The sequence below is a fragment of the Pelmatolapia mariae genome, linkage group LG23 (genome assembly GCF_036321145.2).
Source record: "Pelmatolapia mariae isolate MD_Pm_ZW linkage group LG23, Pm_UMD_F_2, whole genome shotgun sequence".
NCBI classification, from domain to species: Eukaryota; Metazoa; Chordata; class Actinopteri; order Cichliformes; family Cichlidae; genus Pelmatolapia; species Pelmatolapia mariae.
This window is the reverse complement of record NC_086246.1, coordinates 33,854,025-33,877,500: the sequence shown is the minus strand read 5'-3', so window position 1 is coordinate 33,877,500 and position 23,476 is coordinate 33,854,025. Positions and strand designations below refer to the sequence as shown.

General features: G+C 37.5%; 2 protein-coding genes across 10 annotated transcripts in view; both read right to left on the bottom strand.

Annotated features, from left to right (window-relative positions):
- The window catches only part of ect2 (epithelial cell transforming 2), a 38,543-nt gene extending 29,466 nt beyond the window's left edge, over window positions 1-9,077 (bottom strand). For both annotated transcript variants that reach the window (XM_063466716.1, XM_063466715.1), the window contains exons 1-6: window positions 8,785-9,077; window positions 8,044-8,185; window positions 6,271-6,350; window positions 1,062-1,244; window positions 285-374; window positions 1-38 (exon numbers count right to left, since the gene is read on the bottom strand). The exon at window positions 1-38 is cut by the window's left edge and continues 70 nt beyond it. In XM_063466716.1, coding sequence (XP_063322786.1) covers window positions 1-38; window positions 285-374; window positions 1,062-1,244; window positions 6,271-6,350; window positions 8,044-8,176 — 524 coding nt within the window. In that variant the 5' untranslated portion in view covers window positions 8,177-8,185; window positions 8,785-9,077. The remainder of the gene's footprint in view (window positions 39-284; window positions 375-1,061; window positions 1,245-6,270; window positions 6,351-8,043; window positions 8,186-8,784) is intronic.
- Window positions 9,078-13,966: 4,889 nt separating this feature from the next.
- Window positions 13,967-23,476, bottom strand: part of mcf2l2 (MCF.2 cell line derived transforming sequence-like 2) — a 104,179-nt gene continuing 94,669 nt past the window's right edge. For 7 of the 8 annotated variants that reach the window (XM_063467762.1, XM_063467764.1, XM_063467760.1 and 4 more), the window contains 2 exons: window positions 22,017-22,090; window positions 13,967-20,074 (listed from right to left, as the gene is read on the bottom strand). In XM_063467762.1, the coding sequence (XP_063323832.1) occupies window positions 19,986-20,074; window positions 22,017-22,090 (163 nt within the window). In that variant the 3' untranslated portion in view covers window positions 13,967-19,985. The remainder of the gene's footprint in view (window positions 20,075-22,016; window positions 22,091-23,476) is intronic. The other variant, XM_063467766.1, reaches the window with a different exon arrangement.

Here is a 23,476-nt window from a genome sequence, read left to right as displayed (position 1 = left end):
GTCCCACCCATATGATGAACCAGATTCACCAAGTTTTTCTACAAAAACAAAGAAAAACCACAAGGTCAACACAAAAATTAATATCAAGGTGGGAAAGGCCAGAAGTTCTTTAATCTAATTTACACCGTATCAGATCATAGCAGAAACTACTTTGGCCTCACACACCACGTGTAAAGTGTTGGATAGAAATGTAACTTTTATACTTAAAGAGGTTTTTGTTTTTTTGTCTGTTTATTAGCAGAACTACAAACAGATAGTGCCATGTATATGCTTCATGAACTCACCATTTCCTCTTTGTTCCTGAATCCAGTGAAACACAGTGACAGGTTTAACATGGTGGTGGAGTAGAGAGGTCGACATGAAAACTGGAGAGGCTACGATAAAGAAACAGTAAAATTAAGAGTGGAATTAATAACAAATTCGAATTTTAAGTTTTCCTTTAACAATATTTAAACATTATCTACAACACAAATTATGCCAGAGCATGCAGGATGCAATGGTTAAGTAATTTCAGCTATTGTAACTGCACAATAGCTTAACACCATTTCCCTTGTCATGAGGTACACCTCGTTCATGCTCTGAATTGTAGTCATGCATGTGTGCGCTGTCTTCAACTGACAAATGCACTCCGTCTTGTTGATAGCAGCCACAGTCGGGGCATATCGTTCGACAACAGTATCCTGTGTGAAGTCTGTCAGACAGACGGCACAGCAGGGAGGAGCTGCTCCTGTTCATCATCCTGTTCTGAGTCACAATGCAATTTCTGCATCCTGCTTTCTTAAATCAAGTTTCATTTCAGGGCCATCTCCGTTGGATCCCCCCCACACAACAAACAGACAACATATTTCCCCGAGCGAGAATTTCAGAGTGAAGACGTAAATATCTGCTGAATTCCAGAAGCCATGTTTTAGATGAAGCTGAGGAGATGCTGTGTTTGAGTTATAGAGAAAATGAAGTGAACCGTTTCTTGATTGCATAATATTGTCAGCAAATCTGCACGGACACTTTTTATGCCCCACAACTTTTGCATAAAATCAATCTGTTGTCAATCAAAGACTCACTTCATCCTTCGCAGCACAGTGCAGCACAACAGGAGGCCCAACAATGCGGTGTTCATGTTTGTAGAGGTAGTTGTATTCAGGAGAATCAAAGTCTGTGAGAACAAACACCGTCTCAAACTCAGTGTTCTCTCCATCCCCAAACTCCTGGACGCTATCTGTCATTATGAATGGGGTGTTGATGTCCTGAATAGGAAGAACAACAAAATGGAGTTATAGATCAATGTGTGGCAGACTGGTAAAGTCTAATGTGTAATTCAGAAGCACAAAAACACTACATATAGGCTTGTTAGTTTTTAGGTCTGTTAGTGAGGTTTAATAATTTTAGTCCAAGTTAACTGATCCAATGAACTGAAAAAAATAACTATTTTTGGTTTTTGTTTCTTCAATAAGTAAGAAATTTTGGTCTTTACAGCTAATCTTAGAAGAAATATTGGCACAACTGTAATACCAACCCTAGCCCTTACTGATATATGTTAACAGGTTGCTATGACGCTAAAATAATCGACTGGTCAATAGAAACACTCAGAGAATACAAAGTGTTTCTGGGAAACCTTGGATCCTGCCATTTATTTAGCAGCAGTAAAAAAAAATAGCTCTGCTTAGACTCAATAAACACAACAAGACCTATTAACTCCCATTCAATGGCACATTTACATGATGTTGTAGAGGTGAGGCTCTATAAAACATATGAAACATGCGTTTGATGGTATGGCTAACTGATGTAAGCCGAAAGGTACAAAAACTCCAAAAATGTGTGCGTTTTTGTTTTTGGGATTCGTTTGCTTGTTTTTGCCCCATCGACATTGGAGGAGAGAGCGAATTGAAATGTCAAGTTAACAGTTTGGCTTACTCATATATATTTACTCATACCATTGTTAAACCTGCCTGTTACAAACAAAAACAAAAAATCCAGTTGAAAAAAATACTAAAGTCATACTTTCTTTCAAATGTTACTTTGTGCAAAACTCCACTAAAATTTCCCAAAAAATAAAATAAAGTGTGTGTGTGTATGTATATATATATATATAAAAAAAGGTGCAAGTTACACTTTCAGAAAGTTGAGTACTGTTGATGAACAAAGCAAATGAGTTTCCCTGTGCTTTAAGACTTTCCAGGTTAATGTAACTGCAGCCTGTCCTGACTCAAGCTCTATAAAGACACAAGGCTGCAATCTATTCATTTCATTGAGAAAGAAAGCAAACTTGCATGTTTCTGAACTTTTCAAACCATGTCTTTAACAGAAGATGACACTCAAAACTCACAGCTTCTTGGGTACATTACTATTAATGTCCCTGCAGGGCATGGTCCACTTATTTTTCTGTGTGCAAACAGATTTTCATAGCATCATTTGCAACTCTAGCCTCTCCATTAACAGCAGGAAATTAACCATTTTCAAATGCCATTGAGGTAAATTGAAAGCATTTGAAATGACTTCATATTATCTCTCAGCCGAGAAGCCGGAATTGACATTTGAGTGCAAATCTCTGTTCCAGTTGCTGATCCAGATATCAACTATTACATCCCTTATTTTTAAATATTCACCCCACAAATCAATTCCACATCAGTGAGTTAGACATGCACCATGATTGAATGAGTACCCAGTGTGAATTAAGACTCATGCAGAACTTCCCCAAGTTCCCATCAAAGTGTCAGACAGTCACACAGATACGCAGACACTGTACTATACCATATTGACTATAGATTTTATCATCATTTTCTCCTCGGCACCCGCCTCGCCTTTTCTTATCTTTACCACAGGTACCTCCATTACTCTGATGGCCTGTAAAAATCAACCAGTAGGAAGTGGATGTCAAACACTGGCATTTAGATGAAGAGCATTTAAAAAAAAAAAAAAAAACCATGAGAAGGACAGAAGGTTGAGACAGAAGACAAATGCATACAAATTAACCCCACATGAGGAAAAAAGAGAGCAGGGCTGGGTTTATGGAAGCAGCAAGGAGCAAGTGAGGAAAAGAAAGGGCGGAGTCTGTGTCCTTGCAAAGACAGTGGCTTCAAACAAATATCAGGTTCCAGAGGGGGTAGGCAGGGTGGAAGAAAAAACTTCAGTTAAAAATTAATATAAAGTTCAAAGCCCTATGGGAGGAGGAGAGAGGAGGAGGACAGAAACAGTAAAGACATTGTGGTGGTGGGGGCCTTGTTCTGTGGGATGACTGAGCGATGGCGGCGGGCGGTCAGGCAGGCAATCGGGAGTGCTCTGATGGAGCTGTTGGCAGATGTCTTTGGATGTGGCTGCGCTACAGGATTGGCAGGGAGAAATAGATGATTTAAGAAAGGAGCCTTCAAAAGTGACAGGGCTCAGGAGACCAGGGAAGGAAGTCATTCTAGCAAGCACTTAGTCTACCGCCACGCCTCCAAATCACCTTCATATGGTGCTACTCAAAGACTCTGCTATTTCAACTATGCAGCTTACTGAAGCAGACACAAACATGCCCTAGACACATAAATATTCCTATCTTCACATTTTTACGGGGTACAGTGTTTTGTTTATTCAACATATTTTTGTTTTGTTAATAGGAATTTGAATACGACTCCAGGCTTTGCTTGGTTCTGCACACATGAAAAAAAATACAGAATATATAAATCCAACATGGACTAACTGCTCACAAATTTATTTTATTTTTTTTTAAATGAGTGCACACCCAGAGTTGTATATGAAAATGAATGGGTAAGCCAGGTATGTACATGGAGCTTAAATAAACAGTACTGAGAGTCATGAAGGCAACTTTCTTTGTATCCAGCTAGATAACCATGGCAACTTATGAAAACATAACCTCGTCTAACTGGATTATGTTCACAGCTACTGTTTCAAATCAACTTGCAGCAACACATTTTCAGTGATTTTTTTTTAAAGTGTGCTCCAAGTGTAACAAAGATTCTTTCCTGAGGAAACAGCTTACAATTTAAACAAAGATCAACAGATTTCCATGGCAGAAGCTTAAGACATAACATGTAAATAACATTTTTTTAGTAGTAAAGTGAAACCGAGTGTTAAAAACAATGAAACCGTCCACTGCACCTACACTCCATGTTTCTTGTGTTTTTGAGTTCACCAGCACCCCACGCCCCTCCAAACTTATATCCTTTGTAGAGAAATCCACTGTTGCCCTCTTTCCTGTAGTCAGACTTTAACTAATTATTCTACAACTGCATAGTGTCATCAGGCAACACGCTGCTGGTTTTATGGAGGACAGCACGCAAGCAACTCTGCATAGGTCACATACACAGAATCCACAAAGAAATGCCAACTATGATGAACTTGTATCAGAGTACACGCCTCTGGTAATGCGTTTAAAACCAATTAAAACCTATTCCCCAACTGCCTCTTTATCATTAATGATTCATTGCTTGCAAAAATGTCCTAAAATGAATCATGTTTTTTTTTTTTTAAACAAATGCAACAGTCAGTTAATATGACATTTAGCAATTGAGCATTCTACTGATTATTCCATTGATTAATTAGATAAAAAATACCTTTGTCTAATTAGTGAACAATAATAAACATTCAAAAGAGAAAATACACAGGGTTTTTTTTTTGGGGTTTTTTTTTTTAAATTAACTGGCTATTGGTTTCCATTTTAACACTTGCAAGGTTTTTAAGTTTACCTGCGCACAAAATCAGCTTTTTAGAGCTGAGGGGTAAAAACCTAAACCCTTTAATTACATTTATGAGCCACATTGAATTTTTTTTTTAAAGAAAACATTTTCTTAAATGCAAAAATATATAACCTCTAAGACAGTCCAAGGTCAAAGTAAAATAAAATAAGACATACAAGCAACCTAAACTAAGGGTTAAAAAATGAAATAATTTTTTTTAATTACCTTTACTCTGTCTTCTTAATAGATTTGGTTAGTGTTGATGTGAATGCATTTTTGTGCATGTGTTTCTGCATGTCTAAATGTGCTAGTGAATAAATGAGTTTGTGTTTAAAAGCCTTTAAAGGAGAATGTGATGGTTGCAGTGACTAAAACTGAGCATATCAGCATTTTGACGTTTGCCCTGTGCTTTGATGCAAACTTTTGTTCTGCTGAAAACAAGACATTAAACTGACGTAGATGTTAATAATTAATATTAATAATTCAGTATGCAACCTCACAGCACTAGGTCAGTGGCTCATTTTTATTGGCCTGTGAAAAGAGCTTTTACTTTTATATTATTTAAATATTAATAACATTTAATTAATATAATATTTAATATTATTTCACTTTAAATCTGAAAAATGCTATGAAATCCTTGAAATAAATATGGTCTAGTTTGCCCACCTTTAGACTCACCCCGTTTTGTTCTGCTTACAGGTATTTCTGCCATGTAAAATTGCATGGCTGCTGTCAGCCTTCAGCAAGCTGCCTAATTTAACTACAAGCGGCAATGGATTGGAGCATTTACAAAGTTCACGTTTCTTTATGTTAGAGTTTATTAAACAGGTGGTTTAATGAAGGACTCTGCCAGATTTTACAGTAAATAATAGCGATGACAAAAACAAGCGCTATCGTTTGGGCACTAGAAAAACTCCACCTGAGGTGACCGCCTCTTTAACAGCTTTGCTTCTTTGCTCTTCGCTGTGTGTATACAGACCCTGGCTCCACGTTAAATTATGACAACATCATGGACAAGGCTGCTTGATAAATCGTTTCAGCTCGAATAACAATATTACACTAGTTTTAAAATAGAAGACAAAAGATAACAAGTCATTCATTAATAGATAAAAGTGGTCAGAACACCCTCAGCTACAGTTACACAGTACTGTAATGTATATTTACACAGTAAATATGCAGTATATGAACCAGTTAATGACATGCCATGTTTCTTGATTTGTGCATAATTACATAGAATAAATCTAATTAAACAGACGCGTATAGTCTGGTGCCACAATCATTTGCATTTTCGAGACATCTATAGGACCCATCCATCATGTTCCAATTTGTGCTGTACCAGAAGACTTTCTAATCTAAGAAATCTAATATTTGGATAAATTACAAGGCCATTCTGCCAAACATTTCAGCTAACACCACACATTAACAAAAGTCTAGAGGATTCAGTGTGTCATTGGCCTGTGACCTATTTTTTTTTGTTTGTTTGTTTGTTTTTTAAAAAACACAGAACAGTGATGTTGACCAGCTCAGATCATGGAGGTCTGCAACCTTAATAGATGCACAGTGGAAGTGTGAGGTTAACAGAGGAACGATGTACCTGCAGTGCTTTGGCCAGCTCTCTATTTCTGCCTGCTTCTCCCACCAGAACAACCCGTGTCTCCACTTTTGGCAGCATATCTGACAGAGATGAACACAATAGAGCCAGAGTGAGCAACAGGAAAATGGAAAGGGGAATCAAGCACGATTGAACACACACATACACACAAAGCAGAAATGTGATAGCGACTGATCAAGGCAGCAGGTTGTCTCTGGGGAGAAAAAAAGTTGTTGTTTTTGTCTTCCGTTCTCATTTTGAGTGACAGTCAAACAAGCCTAAAATGAACTCAGTTGCAGCTTATTATCAGTGTCTGATCCAAACCCTGACAGTTACCTGTACCCAACCTCTAGCCATAAAAAAAAAAATCAACCAGGAAATCATTAATTAATTATTATTTGCAAGTTTTCATTATTGCAGCTTTTCAAAAAAGTCATATTTGAAAGTCAAATAAATCCCTTTAGGAAAATTCAGGAGTCATTAGGTAACTTTGGAGGAAGAACAACCGGTTCTATTAAAACCAATACACTGGCTGGTGGATCGCTCACTGCAATCACCAGCATCAATATGGTGCCATAGCCATTTATACTTGTGACTGGGGTACTTAAGTCAATACAGTTTTCTCCTAAATTTCATGTGGTACTGGAAAGAAAAAAACAAAACAAAAAACATTGGAATAGAAATATTCTCCATTAGTGCCTAGATCTGCTTCTGTATCTAGAAATCGCTAGGCTCCCACACTGACATATCATAATCACGCCTCAAGCATGTCCTTAGTATGCATACTGTTTGTGCCAAGTTACAGAAACTGGGTGATATGCCAAACACCAGAGTAATGGAGCCACTTTTGGTGTTTGCTTTGATGTGAAAGGCTGACAGTGGTGAGTAAATTGTAATAAACGGAAAAATGTGAACAGATGAGCCACAAAAAATAAAATGAACTAAATAAATAAATAAAAAACATAAGCACTTGCTCTCCTGAGGTAATGTTGAGGTTCCCTGGCAAATGTACTGAGTGGGCCAGGCCAAGTTTTGCTTGTTTTCACATAACCGTCGGGTGTGGTTTGGCACGCAGATGCCTTATAAAGAAAATCAAAAACAGATGTTGCTTTAGTGAGTAGTTTAGAGGAAAGATTTTCTGATTTCTTGAAAACTATCTTTCCTCAAATTTTCAAAAACAGAAAAAGATGTGAGGATAGGACAGGAGGATAGGAGGTTTAAGACTTAACAGAACTACCCTGTGTACAGTTGCACACAGTATCTGAGGCATAACACAACAGCTAAGGAGGTATTCATTTAACATTAGTTATTTTAAACTGTGACTCGTGTAAATTAATTTTGAGTACTTAAAAGTAATTTTAATATTTTGCCCATGCATTTGTCATCAAGTAGGCTAAACTAAAGAGCAAAAAAACCCAACCTTTGACAGGATCAAAGTGCAGGTAATGGGAAAATCTTACCTACTCCATGGGAACTAAACAGTACAATTTTTTTTTCAGTGCTGTTGTATTTAAATGGGTACACTAGCTGAAACTAAAGTGACAACTGAGTGAAGTGAATGCATCAATATCCAATATTAAGTCTCTAGGACTAGTGACTTTTGCCTCTGTTTTTCTACAGCATAATGTGAACTATAAGATTTCTTTGTTGTAACCAAAGACTTGATTTGGAGAAATCCTGATTTCAGTGAAACTGAAGATCACTTAGCTGCATTTTGACTTTGAGAGCCTGTTGTAGAAATTTAGGCAAGGAAGAAAAAAGAAAGTATGCACTGACCTTCCCCATCTTCACATGCCATGCCCAGAAATACATGATCCTTGGTGGTTTCAGCAATCCTGGAATCATAGACCGAAGAATCCACCAACAGACTCCGAGCTGTCCCTAAAGTCAATATGCTGCTGTCAGCCATGGCAGGAACCTAAGGAGGCACCAGACTTTCAGAAGTTACAGGGTAGAACAGAGGCACAGAGGGACAACACAACGAGGCAGAAAGGCTAGAGAAAAGAGGTATAGCGAGTAGGAAAGTAAGAAGAAAGATGTCAGCTGAAGAAAGTGGCACAACTTGTCACGATTTCACACACTAGAAGTGCTTGTTAAGTTCAACTCTAGGCAATGCAACATATTTGGACAAAACTGGCTTAAAAGCTGTTAACAGTGAAACTTCTTCTTTATAAAAGTTGTAAGCAATTAAGGAAATATTATTAAAAACGGAATCCAATAATATTAGTGTTTATTGCAAGAGGACAAAAAGTATCGTGACAACAATCCCTTTCAAACCCACACCGTTAAACACATATTTTATAAAGAAGCTTCATTTTTCTAGCTCTTGCGTTTTTTTAAACCCATGAGCTAGAAAAATTGCATAGTTCAAATTACTGCAGAATAAGCCTAACAACTCAAAGGAAGATAATATCCAAAAAAGGGCTAGCTCAATTAACGTTAGCTACTTACGCTACTAACGTTTAATATTTAACATGGCGCCTCTCAAAAAGTACAGTAATAAAAAGACAGACTTACCGACTGTTTTGATGCCTTCTAAAAATAATACTAGCTAATGAATCTCAACTGGCCGCTGAACCAGTAATATTTAACAAGCTTTCTAGCTGACCTAGCTAGCCACCAAGCTAGTAAGTCAACAACACAATTAAGAACTCGTCACAATTCCTCTTCGGTTCAAAACGCTCTTTAAAACAGCTGTAACATCGCTCCGTAAAATCACGGGTCTAGTATCAATGCATGTTGGTCTTTATAAATAACAATAGTCCAAAATGACTACTTCAGTTTGTTGACAGCTAACTACTCGACACTATTGCAGAGCGGTGTCAGTGTGCTGCTGCAGCTCAATTCAAAAAGCAAGGCAAACAACAGGACAGCGGCGCTGATTGGGTAAGAGTAACAGGAAGCCGAACGCTTCCGTCCAGCGAGGCCCCTGATTGGTCCGCTCATTCAAATAACGATGCGCACAACAGCAGTATGCAGACAGTCTGCACTCCGCATACACCCAGTGATGTTACATTCAGGTTCCATGGGAAACTGAATCGCTTACAAAAAAGAAGGTTCAAAGTCTCTTTCTCTCTCGCTCTCTCTCTACATAGGTTGTGTTGGTTTTTAATTTAAGAAATAAACCTGAATCATTGCTTCCAAAATATTTTTTTTTAATTCTCTGCAGATCCTGATTATTTATTCCAGCATTTTTTTTAATATTCCAAAGCAGTACATGGGACATGTGATACTGCTGACCTACAAATATTAATTAAACAGTTTAAACATAACCCACTAATAATGGCAACAAATTTTAATGTGAAATGCATTAATTTCATGTGTCCATGCATACCTACACAGCTGTTGGTTTCCTGTGCAGTCCTGAAAATGCTTTTGTTGTTGTTGCTGTTTTGTTGTGGTTTTTTTTTCCTATATTATTCTTAACATAGCGGAATGATCTAATACAACACGCCCTGTTGCATTTATGCTGGTGACTATAACCCATGGGTGTATCTTATATCAAAATCCAGCTCTGTAATAAAATATGTGTGAAATGTTTGTAATTCTCCTTTCACACTTTTGCTTGCTCTACCATTATGAGAGAGAGAAAAAGAAAAGCGATGCAAAAGTGTTCACACTGACAGTGAACTCTTCCCAGGCAAATACTTACCCCTATGCCTTAGCTCATTAGGTTAGGCTCATACATATGCACACACAAACACACAAATCCTTCTTCATAAGTGCACAGTCCAACATATTTATTTTATGCTTTATACATAAGTATCATATGCAGCATGTCACACTTTTTAAGCTATTATTATTTTAAGAGTTAACTTGTTTTCATAATTATTCCTAGGTAATCCAAAGAACTCTCCTCTGGGACTGCCTTGGATGTGGGTTTGTGGGGTTTATATAGCCAAAATGGTGTGGATATTTGGTTAATCTTTGAGGGTCTAGACAACAGTACACAGACCACCAACAACCTGAAGGAACTATCTGGGTAATCTGACACTACTTCTTCTGGTTATAAAAGATACAAAGAGCCATTAGCTAAGCAGAAAAAAGCAAAGCTCATAGCAGTAATGATTCAGGAAACTCTTATAGGACCATCAGACAACAAAGTGGATCATTCCATTGATAGAAATGATGTGGTTGTTGTGTTAGCACTTTCAAGTGTTCCCAGTGGCCTTTTCATGGTAAAATATGATGGGGGTTTTTAGGATAAAAAAAATAAAATAAAATAAAATAATTAGTAAAGCTCAAGAAAGTAGCTGATACCTTTGTGTGCTACATGGTTCCAAATCTGCAACCCCATCCACTCTCATCTGATGACTCGGGACAACAGCAAATATTTTGGGGCTTAGGTACAGCCAGCGCATATCTTGACTAACGAGTATACAAGTATAATTCATTGTCCACAGTCTAATGTTGATGAAAGTAAAGTTGAAGAAAACTGATGAAAAGCTAAATCATTGTCATGATAAATGATGGTTTTGAAATTGCATATTGGCCGGCCTTCTTCCTTTGCTCTCCACACAGACTGTTTGCCTGTGGGCACTCAAAGCCTGAAAATGTAATTTGTCAGTGATACTCAGACAACAAACAGACCACAAATGGAAATGAAGAAAGGCTTTGGTTACAAAAATCGTGTCTCTTGTCTATGGATATAGTATCTGCATATGTATATGCAGACATACATGGTACCCAAAGAACGTTATATATCCTTTTCATTTTTCATTGAAGGGGACAACGCTCATTTCTCAGCAGAAAAATAACTTATTTATCTTTTGCCTGTGGCCTTCTTTTAAAAAACCTCCAATGAAATTAAATTGTTAACCTTTACATCCACATTGTTTTAAGACATATTGGGAGCAAAATATGCATTAATTGTCATTTGTGAGGATTTCCACTTTGGAATTACATTATGCCGACTGTACTCCCAAATATACAGATCCAGACAGTCAAGGTTTTATACATAATAAACTAGGGACAAGCCTGTAGAACCCTATAGAACTAATATCGAGCTAATATTATATCCACACATACTAAAGGGTGCAAAGATACAGAGTTACATCCAAATCCTTTAACATATGAAATGAAACAAACAAAATCTAATTGATGAGTTAAATTTTCAGGGATTTCATCAACGTGAGGAGAGGAACTCTAACCTGAACCACTACTGATTCATTATTGATAAGAGCAGACTCACTAACAGCAAAAGACTTTGCAAATTAGCTTTGCTTTGCTTGGGTTTCCAGCCACAATATACTACTTAGCTGTTTTAGCATAACATTGGATTTGTTCCAGTGACTTATAACTAAAATTTGATTCCTCTTAAAGTAGCAATAACTAACATGAATGAACTGTGTTTGAACTATGCACCACATCTTTCTTTCCCTTGGAAAACAAACTGAAAGACTCTTTCTCTCTCTCTCTCTCTCACACACACACACACACACACACACACACACACACACACACACACACACACACACACACACACACACACACACACACACACACAAAACAGTGGCCCTTTGGCTAGCAGCACTTGGTCTGGAAGACAGTGAAGACAGTGACTTCCAGCAATTCCTTTGTTTTTCTTCCACTGCTTTGACTTTTGTGAGAGCCTTAGTATGCTTTTCGCATTCCTGAGCTGTCGAACCACTCCTGCAGTCATCTAACTGATGCACACACATTCGGTCTCTGTCTTTCTGTATTTAGCCCTCAGGAGGTTCACGCCGCAGAACAAAGCTTTGTCAGGACCTTATCTTCTTCTATGCAGCTTTGTCTTCCTCAAACCTTTAAAGTTCAAGCTCAGTCCCCTCTCTTTAGTGCTGTCACCCACAACCTAAGTACTTCATTATGAACACACACCTACATATTCAGACAGACAGGTTGTTTTCAGTGTTTCTGAAACCGCTGTTCTCCTGTGAAAAAAAAATCTGTGGGTGGCAGTTCTGTGGAGGCATTGTTGATAATAGAGGTTTCCAGGCTGGTATAGGTGACAGAAAGGTAACTACTTATTGGGATTGTGGTGAACAAAAAACAGAAAAATGTTGTAGCTAGAGGTGGGTGGGCTATAACAGCAGAAGACCACTTCATGCAAAATAGACAATTATTTAAAAAAATGAATATCACAGTGCACTGAAGAAGATGTGAAGCTAGAGGCTGAGACCATAAACTTACAGAAAAATGTTTTCCTGATAGTTTTCTTATTTATGATTTCTACATTCACTTTATTAAGTGCACCTTGCTAGTACTGGGTGAGAACCTCTTTTGCCAGAACTGTTTGAATCCACAGAGTTGTCTGTGAATTCAAGAAGGTGCTAGAAACATTCATCAGAAAGTTTCGTCCATGTTCGTCCACATCCTAAAGATGCTCTATTGAAATGCGATCTTGTTATTGTGGAGGTCATTTGCAGCAGCCATCAGGAGATTAGTAAACTGTAGTCATGAATAGATGGGGATGGTCAGCAACAATACTCAAGTGGGCTCTAGCATTTCAAAAATTCTCAGTTGCTGTGTACCAAGAAAATATGCCATACACCACTGCACCACCAACAAGTGGAACCATTGATACAATGCAGGATGGATCCATGCTTTCATCTTGTTTATGTCAAATTCAAGGTCTACCATTCAAATGTTGTAGCAGAGATCAAGACTCATCAGGCTAGGCAATATCTTTTCAAACTTTACTGTCCAATTTTGGAAAGCCCACGTAGATTTTAGCCTGCTTTTTTTTTTTTTTTTTCAATTTTTAGCTGACATGAGGTCACATGGTGCGGTCTTCTAATTGTCTCTTCTGTTGTGCAGCCAGAGAACTTCTTCTGCATGTCTTGGTTGTAACAGTTACAGTATTTGACTTAGTGTTACTTTCTTGTCAGCTCAAAGCAGCCTTATCATTTACCTCTGATTTCTGAGAATATTGAATATTTTCTGTGAACCCTAGAGATCGTTGTGTAGGTCACACCAGCTGTTTGGCACCAACAACCATGTCACGTTCAAAGTCACTTACATGGCTTTTTCTCCCTGTTCTGATGCTGCTCTTTAGTTTCAGCCATTTTTTTCGACCATGTGCACATGCCTAAATTAAGCAAGCTGCTAAATGGCTTATTAGATACTTGCACTAAAAAGCAGATGAACTATTACTGGGAATTAGAAAGCATTCAGATAATGATTTATTAGTTTTAATAAGAAGAATTGATCGAGACTATGTTCAAGATGTATATTGAATGTTAAATATAAGCAATATGCACACTTTAGTTGGTTTCTTTCTTTATGTTTCTTGCATAATGCATGTTTTTAGAAGACACCTGCAAGCACTCTGATAAAAATGGTAACCTAACTTAATTCCATGTCAATGTCTGAGGCCAGAAAGACAATCTGGAGCATTTAAGACTTTAAAACACTCATCTCATCTCTTTAAATTATGTTTTCATCTAGGGGTAGTGAATAGGAAAAAAAAAAAAAAGAGTTCACACCAGTCAAATACAGAGAGAATACATTATGCTTCAAGTCTAACATTAATAGCCTGCTCTCTTCCTCTTGAAGGGGGATCAGAGACTCAGTTTGAATGATAATGATGCAACGCCAACCCTCCACCACACCTGAGAAGCCACCGATCACTGACAACAGAACAGAAATAAACCAGGGCTTTTCATGATGCTTGTATTTCATCACATACTTTAATGTGTGAAGAGTGAAGATACTGCCTGTTTTATCTCTTTGTCTTTCTCTTTAACAACCCAACTTGCTATAATTGCCTTTCATTTCAATACAACCTTAAATCATTTTAATACAGTCTTAAATCAAAATAAAACAAGCTGCGATGACATGCAGAGGATTCTTCTCTGACAGCCCCTGAATTCACCGCCTGCTGGCATAGACTTTAATAACATCTTGTTTGAACACCCATCTTTTCTTCACACGAGTCTTGTCTGGTAGATCGGGAACATGGTGAGGTGTTGGAAATCACATCTCCTTTATATTCTCACTGTGCCTTTTTTTTCTTAACTTCTCTCAGTCTCAGGGCTTATGTTTGCTGAATTATTAGTCTACAGGGTTCAATCTTCGGTTCAACCGATATCAAAGAGGCTGTATCCAACTACTTTTACAGGCACGGCAAATTTCCTGTTACAGTACAAGTAGAATGTATGTGTTTTACTCCTTTGATGAATCTACATTGACAACTGACACACAGAAAATGTCAAGGATGTATAGATACCTTGCAATTACATCAGTGATGACTGGGAAAGATTTCCTCTTAAAGGTTTGTAAAAGAATGATGAGTTTGCTGCAGTCACGTTAATGTTAATGATATACTGTAAGTAACATTTTCTCAGCATTTTAGTTTGTGTCATGGGCTAAAAAGATATGTTTTACTACATTTATAGTTATAAAGCAAGAACAATTGACCAGCCCTGCACTTCCTGCTATAGTCTTTAGTTTGGGAAAACGTTACATTAGTGGAACTGGTGCTTACGTTCTCTCTGTGCTCTTCTTTTCTCTCTTCTCATTCCTCTCAACCTTCCTGACCATGGCAGATGGCTGCCCTCCCTGAGCCTTGATCTGTTGGAAGTTTCTGCCTCTTAATTGGGAGTTTTGTCTCTAAGTGCTTACTCATGAGGGAGATCTTTACGTAACTATATGTGACTTGAGATGACAATCGTTGGGATTTGGCACCAGATTAATAAATGAAATCAAATAAAGAAATAAAATGACTTGTTTACTCATTTTGATTGTGGGGTAAATGCAATCTGTGGACTTTTCAACACAATCTTTATTATTCCCAAGACAGATGCAAACAATGTATTTTGAGGCCATTCAGAAACAAAGCCACTTGTTTTATAGATTGGAACCTTCTGCTTGTGCTTACCAAAGTTGCTGTGTGTTATTTGGTAGATTACATTAATTTACTGGGTGAAAATGGTTTCTCTAATGAATATGGGGGAAAAAACCCTAAAAACAAGAGATATTGAAATAGAGATTGCTCTGTGAAATGCCAGCAGCAAAATTATCCTGTTTTATAAAAAGACTTTGTATATACTTTTCTTGAACATGTAGAAACATTTTTTTAGCAGAAGTAAAACAATCTAGGTGTTGAGCCTAAGTTAGGAATAATCGAATATATTTGAAATAAGAAATGAAACTGTGACAAAATTTACATTGTAAATGCGTATTATCACAACAAAGCAATACAATATGTACATCAGATGACAGATACAATATACAGACTTGATACATTCTATAATATGCTTAAATAGCAATTAAATTGGCAGTACAAGAGAAATATTTTCATTGCAAAGATATATTTTAAACATAGCATGAACAAAATATACAGCATATTCAAGAGGACTGCATTTCTGTATAATCAGAATATCAATGCATATCAACTTCACTTTAGTTTTGCTGTCTCTTGCAAATGCTAACCCATTTACAGTGTCGTCAAATCTGTCCATTCACTCTTCTAACCAACAATCGGTCTATCCATGCCTCGCCCGTCACACAGCAGTCTGTCAAGCCAATTTTTCTCATCCATCCTTTGGAATTCTCATGTATCCATTCACTTATCATCCAACCATGAACCCTTCTAAGCATCTATCCACTGCTCATCTTAAACTTGTCTTTTCAAAGACTGATCAAAGCTACTTACTTGTGGTTTGTAACAATGTTCAATCTTCTGTTCTAACATGTATTGTCTGAAGACTTTGTTGTTTGATATCTTTTGGTTTTCTTGTTTCCATTTCTAAGATTTACCATCTAAATGAAAATCAAATAAGCCGTTTTCCAGCCAGTTCTCATTCAGAGGATGTCAAATGATGCCTTTTTGACAAAGACACTGGCAGTTCACACATACATTCAAAATTCCTTTGTTGTTGGTGCTACAATGATATAGATATATGGCAACTATGAGATGAATTTACTCTAAACTATTTACATATAATACATACTTACAAATACCATTTCACGTGTTTAACCACACTAGGTAACCATCATTTTCTTTTAAACGCATAGATTTCAGATAATGAAGAGGTATATTTAATCTAAACCACAACCTTTGTCAAACATAGTCAAGTCCTTTTGTGTCCTAACTTAAATCAATAAGTGCAAGTAAAATGAAAGTGTCAGTTATATTAAGCAGTATGTTAATCAGTACTTGATTCCACCTAGTGCGATCGTTAAACCACACCCAAGAAAGAACTCCAACATTTATGCAAAAATCACCTGCAAGGCATGTGAGGGGGCAGTTTCTCATAACTCCCAAAATATTGCTATTAAGCTACATCAAATCACGAACCTCATTATGCTCTTTAAAAGTGTGTGTGAGTGATGCACAGAGTGAGCAGGAAAGAGTTGAGTTGAAATACTGAGATGAACTGGACCAGGTTGCTAAGGGCAGCATGAGCATGGGGCAGTGAGGAAATGGGGATATTGTGCTCAGGCATGGTAGTAGGAAACTGTGCCTGGTGTGAGTACATCCTTATGGCTTTACATCTTTAACTTCCAGATGTGTTCTTTGATTAGAAAAGGACCGTTATCTCTCAGTCTCAAATATCTTTATGGCTGATTCACAGAGGCATCAAACCAAGGGACATGATGTACATGTGTGAAATGCCAGCAGCATTTGACAGAATGGCAGTGTTTGTGTTGCATTATCCTTGCTGTGATATAATATGCCATTTATCTGCAGCTACAGTTCTGCTACCGCAGTGACTAGTCTATACAATTCATCCTAGCAGTAGAAATGCAATACAGTGTTGAAAAGCCTGTGAGGGAGCAATGGAGTACGGCAATACAGCAGTTATACATAAAATGGATCCCTCAAAATTATGCTAACACTGATGTTTGTTTACATTTGTCAAATGTGTCCGTGGCCCTCACCAAGTCCTATGTCCAGTCTACAGATCCAAAATAACAACAACACCAAAAAAACATTATACACCTTATGAAACCTTAGAAAAAATGGTGCTGTTTACTAAAAATATTTTCCCTGAAAAAAGAAAAACAAACTTCCCTGACTTTTTCCACAACATAGTGAAGTTTACTTTGGGGGGAAAAAAGGGCATGAGTGCCATCTGTCAGAGAAATGCATTTCACCTACAAAACTGAAGGTGGGAACAAATGCTAACTTCTCAGCAGCAAAAACACGGGTGTAAGCACTTTCAGCTGGACCTCAAACAACTCTCATGAATCCAATAACATGTTGCAAAGCTGAACTATTGCTTGGATTCAGCAGAAAAACTAAATCCTTCAATAAATTCCAAGGTTGGAATATGATCAATTGGGTTTCTCGTTGAGTATGCTTCTACGAATTAGTTAAGGCAACACAAACACAGAGATAAAAGAATTCCTCAATAGGGAATCTGTGAGCGTAAATTAATACAATATTTGGAATGTTCTCAATTTAAAAATGAGCTTTCTCACAGTGGCATGAAGTCACCCTTGCAGAAACTCATATCTGGGATTAGATTGCTTAGAAAGCACATTTTCTAGCTATTGTACAGTGCATGCACACAAATCAGAAACTATGTATGAATACCATAAGTCCTGTCTTTAAATAGCAGCTGGCATGCAGGGAATCAAAGTGTGAAATGTTCTTAACAAGATTGGTAGTGAAAATCTCATTATGTAAAAATGAGTCTTACTTTATCTCGGTGGCATGCAGCTCAACACATCATAGAGATAATTCCATTTCCTTAAACATTAATGCTTCATTTCCATCAAAAGCCTTTTGACTTCTTCTGTGTGCTATTCATTGAAGCTATATAGAGCATAAAATGGAAAACATGATTGTTTTACTTCTCATGTATTTTCTGATAGAGAGTAATTAGCTATCATTAACTGATAAAGGAAATTCTTCTTGAATGACTTTTTTCCCCACATTTTGCACCCCTGATACAGCAGCAGACTTTGGAACTAAAACTGAACAAATGAATGCATTTTATATGAACAATGAGACAGATATGTGTAAATTAAACGGGTTTGCTTCTAGTGACATCCAGAGAGAATTAATACCCAACTCTGCAGTTCTGCTGAGTTCTTTTAGTATTACAGCCTTCTCTTTGCACTTAGGTCTCACCACTCTCATCAACTTTGTTTTTGCATGGAGCAAAAAGCTGTTTTTAGACAGTTAATGATACACAATCTGCACAGTTCTTTACTTGTTACCAGAAGACAAATTGACTTCAAGTTTTCTTCCAGTTTCTGTCCCCGTATGACATAAAAACAAAGGCTATATTCATATGTTATTGCATTCAGCAAACCGATGTGTTCAGCCCTAGCTCTCTGGTTGTTTGGTGAGTAATTTCCAGCCATTTGGCAAATTACACGCATTATTTGTGAGTCTAACAGACAGCGGGGAAGTTGAAACAATAGAGTTACTTCAGAAAGTATTCAGATCCATTCACTGACCTATTATTAAATAGGTTTAAATATACACAAGGAGTTTACATACACAGGGGGAAAAAAATCAGACTTTTCCTTATTAATTAAGCTGACCTCAGTGCCATTAAATATTGTAAAATGGAAAAACAAAGAAATGAACAAACAAAAAAACGAATCCAGCAATTCCTAAAGTTATCATTTCAGGCAAACTACATAACCGAGTGAGAACGGTCACTGATGGGAAAATCTGCCAAAAGATGAACCATATCGGCAACAATCTACATGGTCTATGAAACCTTCCCACACACTCAGAAGTAGCTTGGTGTCTGGAAAATGTACTTAATGTCTAATAGTTGCGGAAACGCTTTTGTAATATTTGATTTTTAAGTTTCCATCCATCCATTCTCTTCCGCTTATCCTTTTCAAGATCGCAGGGGGGCTGGAGCCTATCCCAGCTGTCTTAGGACGGGAGGCAAGGTACACCCTGGACAGGTCGTCAATCTGTCGCAGGGCTAACACATAGACACAGACAACCATTTGCATTCACATTCACATCTGCATCCACACCTAGGGGCAATTTAACTTGCCAATCAACCTATCCCCACGCATGTCTTTGGACTGTGGGAGGAAGCTGGAGTATCCGGAGACAGCCCACGCAAACACAGGGAAAACATGCAAAGGACACACATGATGGTGGTTGAGAACCTGTACGAGTGTGAAAATATAGGAGTAGTCAGAATAGTCTCTGAAGCAACTCTATACTTGATATAATTTGTGTGCATGCTCCACTAGGATAGAGAAAACCAAAGAAAACAACTTGCAATTAATTATATATATTTTGAACATGAAATGCTGAAACATTTGGGCATCAGAGTAAGAATTTGATCTTAAAGAGTTCTGCTTCAGTGCAGGGTAACAGCAAACCAGGCCGCCTTCCCAAGGCCTGCTTACAACCAGCACATGGAAATTGTCACTTTCCCTAAGGTTATCCAGGTCAGAAAAGGTTTTAAATTTCCAGGCATCCAGCATTCTCCACAGTAAGTAATGATTTAACTTTCAGTTCAGCATCCATGAAAGCTTCAGTTCCCCACAGAGAGATGCTGGCAATTCCTTGAATTAAAAACCTTATATGGCTTTCCTGCTGTGGCATTCAGGCATGCTTTTTTTTTTTTTTCTAAAAACTACATTTGAAAAACAATAGCAGGCCATATTTGCAAATTCATTAATAAGAGCTACAAGTAGAAAACCTAGAATTGTCCAGCTTAGGAAATTACAGTTAAAAAAACTACAGTTATAGTCATCAGCCATATTTGTAGTTAAATATAATGAACTATAGTGGTCATCCATGTTTATTTGCTGTCCTGAGACACATCTCCCCATGTACTGGCTTCATTTTCAGAGTTGGAGAGAGCTGCTGTACACAGATCACTGAAGATATCTGCAAAGACAAGAAAGCATCAAGTCAATGTTGATGCCATTACAAAATGTAGTATTCAAAATTCAAACAGCACTTAAGAATGAGGATGCACAGCCCAGACTGCAGTTCCAATAAAAAAAAGAACCAAAAAAAAATAATCAAGCATTAAAAAAAGAAGACATAATAGAGCAATATTCAGACTCTGCAATAATATCAGCCAGTTCGTTGCATAGAGAATTATAGGGAAGGCAGATAAGGGCACTCAGTGCAGACAGGTGAAGAGAGCTTTTTGTAAATGGGCTCCACTTAACTAAAATGCTGAAGGTCAACTGCTAGAGCATGGAGGTTGGTCTGCCTTAAGTATGAAAAAACACAGAAACAAAGAGGAAAATGATAAAAAGGCGTAGAGGATGATGGTAAGTGACCTGACAGAAGAGGTAGTTCTTTTTAAGAGGGAACACACCATAACAACACAAGCAAGGCCACAGCAAAAAAAAGAGAAAAAAACACTTCAAGGACAAGCCTTCAAGTCGGCATGGGAGCGTCGAGATGGTAGGGAGATGGATTAAGGACAGAGAGGACAGAGATGAGGAAAGAATGAGAGAGGGGAAAAATAGAAGGGTCTATCCTGTGGGAAAAGCATACACTTTGTCTATGAATGCCTGATCTCATCAACCCAGTATTAAGATTAACAATATGTGCTCAAAGTTAAAGACAGAAATATATTAAAGCTGTGTATAGAGTCCTTTCTATGTGGTTACAAAGTATGAGGAGTTCATAAGCATTTCCCCAAATATAAATTAACATTAAATATATTAATCACGTGTAGCTGATGTGTTAATCATATTAATCACAAAACTCCTCATGCTACTTGCAGCACGCTACCGATTTACATGGATATATCTGATAGTTAATGCCCAGCAAATGTTACTAACAGTCAGCTTAAAAATATGTTGGCAAGTATATGGGAACTATCTGAATGCATTTTAAGCAAATATAAATGATAAGATTTCTAGTAGTTTCTCCTTTTGCTTAATTTCTTTTCACAAACTAAAAACATCTTAGTCAAACAAAACGTGTCACCACAAACCTCGTGAGCATGCCGTGAGAAATTTCTGTTTATTTGTCAAATGTAAATGGGATGGAAGCAAGAATAGATATACAGGAAAGAAAATAATGTGTGCTGAGTGAATATAGATGATATCTGTGACAGAAACAGTGCTAGTTTTAACCAGCTGCTATAGTAGCTAGCTGATTAATTCTTCAAATTACAACTATACTGCGAGCATGACTAGCAGCAGGAGCCACTTTATGCAAAACTGCAACATGCTAATGCTAGTTGGGTTGGCTCATGTTCACTTAGTTATGATCCACCCAGAATCTGCCCAGGAGTAGCATAACTAGCCTCCCTCTATGGGGTCTTAGTCAAGTATACCTACTCTACACACCTGCCCAAAGTGGGAGAAATGACAAAGGGCTTGATTTAACTGTTCTAAAGAGCTGACGAGTGAAAGCACCTGATTGAAAGTAACAGTAACAGCTTTATTGTTGCAACTGGAAATAGTCTGCCATGTCCCAGGTAATTATTAATTTCATGGTATCAAAGTCTGAATCTAAACAACAGTTACCTAAAACTGACAATTCAGAAAAACAAGTGAAGTTTTATCTAACATCAATCAGAGAGACAGAGAGAGAGAGAGAGAGAGATGAATGTGCTTCAGTCAGTGGCATTTGCATTCAAGCCAAAACTCTTCCATCCCCCTCCACTTCATCCCTTTTCTCCTTCCTCTCCAACAGCAGGTGGACCACCCAGTTAATTTGGTGCAACTAACATTGGAGAGTGAGGAGAGGAGCAGATGAAGTGGGATTAATGGGTGGTATGGAGGGGCTGGTGAGTGAGTGTGTTACAGCAAAGCTGCCAGTGTTAGTCAGAAGCGGCAGTGTTGTTACTGAATTGAGTGACCTCCTTCTGATGCTGTTTGCAGTATACTGGATGGGACCAACCCTGTCTTCTCTGTTAAAAGGTTCTTGACTAGCCTAGGACATGAAACACAATAAAGAGGAGGGTCTTCACTCAAACACAGGAGTAAGGTAATTGCAGCAATACTTTTCATTATAGGTCATTCATTTCCAGAAGCAAACTGCTGAACCAAAGGAAGTTAAAAACAAAAATAATAACTTTACAGGAAAATAAGTCTGTGGACTAAAGCCACTAACCACATAAGTTAATCTGAAATTATCTGTTATGGTGAATTCTCAGTGAATCCTGATAATGCCTGTTCATATTAATGACCAAGTATGATAGTACAGGGGAACAGGAAGGTTTTAGCATAAACAAAATCATGACTAATGATGCTAGAACTTTATTTAATATAGATTTCAAAATGTCACCAATGTTTATTTTAGGCTCTGCCAGGAAGTTATTTGAAATATTATAATTAATGTCAAAAACTGTAAATGAAATACCTGTAAAGCAGCAAGCATACAATTCTGCTCAGCTTGTGAAAGGTCACAGCCCCTTTCAGAAGCATTTTTATTACTTTTGTATTCTTTTTAATCCATATGTGTAGCTAGTGTGCCGATCCAAAGAACACAGAGTGCAGAGAGACACCTGATGATTTTGCATTCATTACTTATTTTTAAAGAATAAGTTATAATATACATAGTATTATATATTTGCAGTCATACCATGTGAAGCACAAGAGTTCAGGTATACAGTAGCTTCAGCATAACACACAGCCCTTGGTGCATATTATTTCACTTATTAAATAAAAACAAATTTAAGCCATAATTATAACAACGATAGCACAGTAATGAACGCAAATACAATCTCTGCGACAGCCGTGTCATTCCACTTCTGCAGTCACAGCTGAAACTACAGACTTTCTCAGCAGCAGTCAGTAAGAGATCGTGTTTTCGTTCTAGCTGCGGAGGTAGAGGGCAGTCACAGCCGAGGGTGCACTGATTCTTGCAGCTGTCACAACCAGTGGTGGCCTACTAAATAATACATGTTTCTGTATAATCATACAGCTCAGTCTCTCTCTGTGAGTCAGAAGAAATGCAAATGTTATTGAGAGGTAATGCAAAAAAAAGGAAAATCCCACTGTGACCTTTTGGTAGCTCCATACAATTCAAAGGAAAATAACCTCCCTATATATAAGAAGAATGATATCGAAACTAAATAAATGAATTATTGCATGGGTTACACTGACCTTTTTCTGAATTTAAAGTCATTTACTGAGGTTTTGGTAGCTGCTGCACAAACTAAAAACAAAAAGTGAACCAATAAAGGCCTTTAAGGGGAATAAATCCTGTAAAATTAACATTAAATGTATTTATTTTTTACCATTTACTGTTTGGGTCCTCATAAAAACAGTGAACTACTACTAGCCAACCAAGCGTTTTTATAAAGTGAGCTAAAAA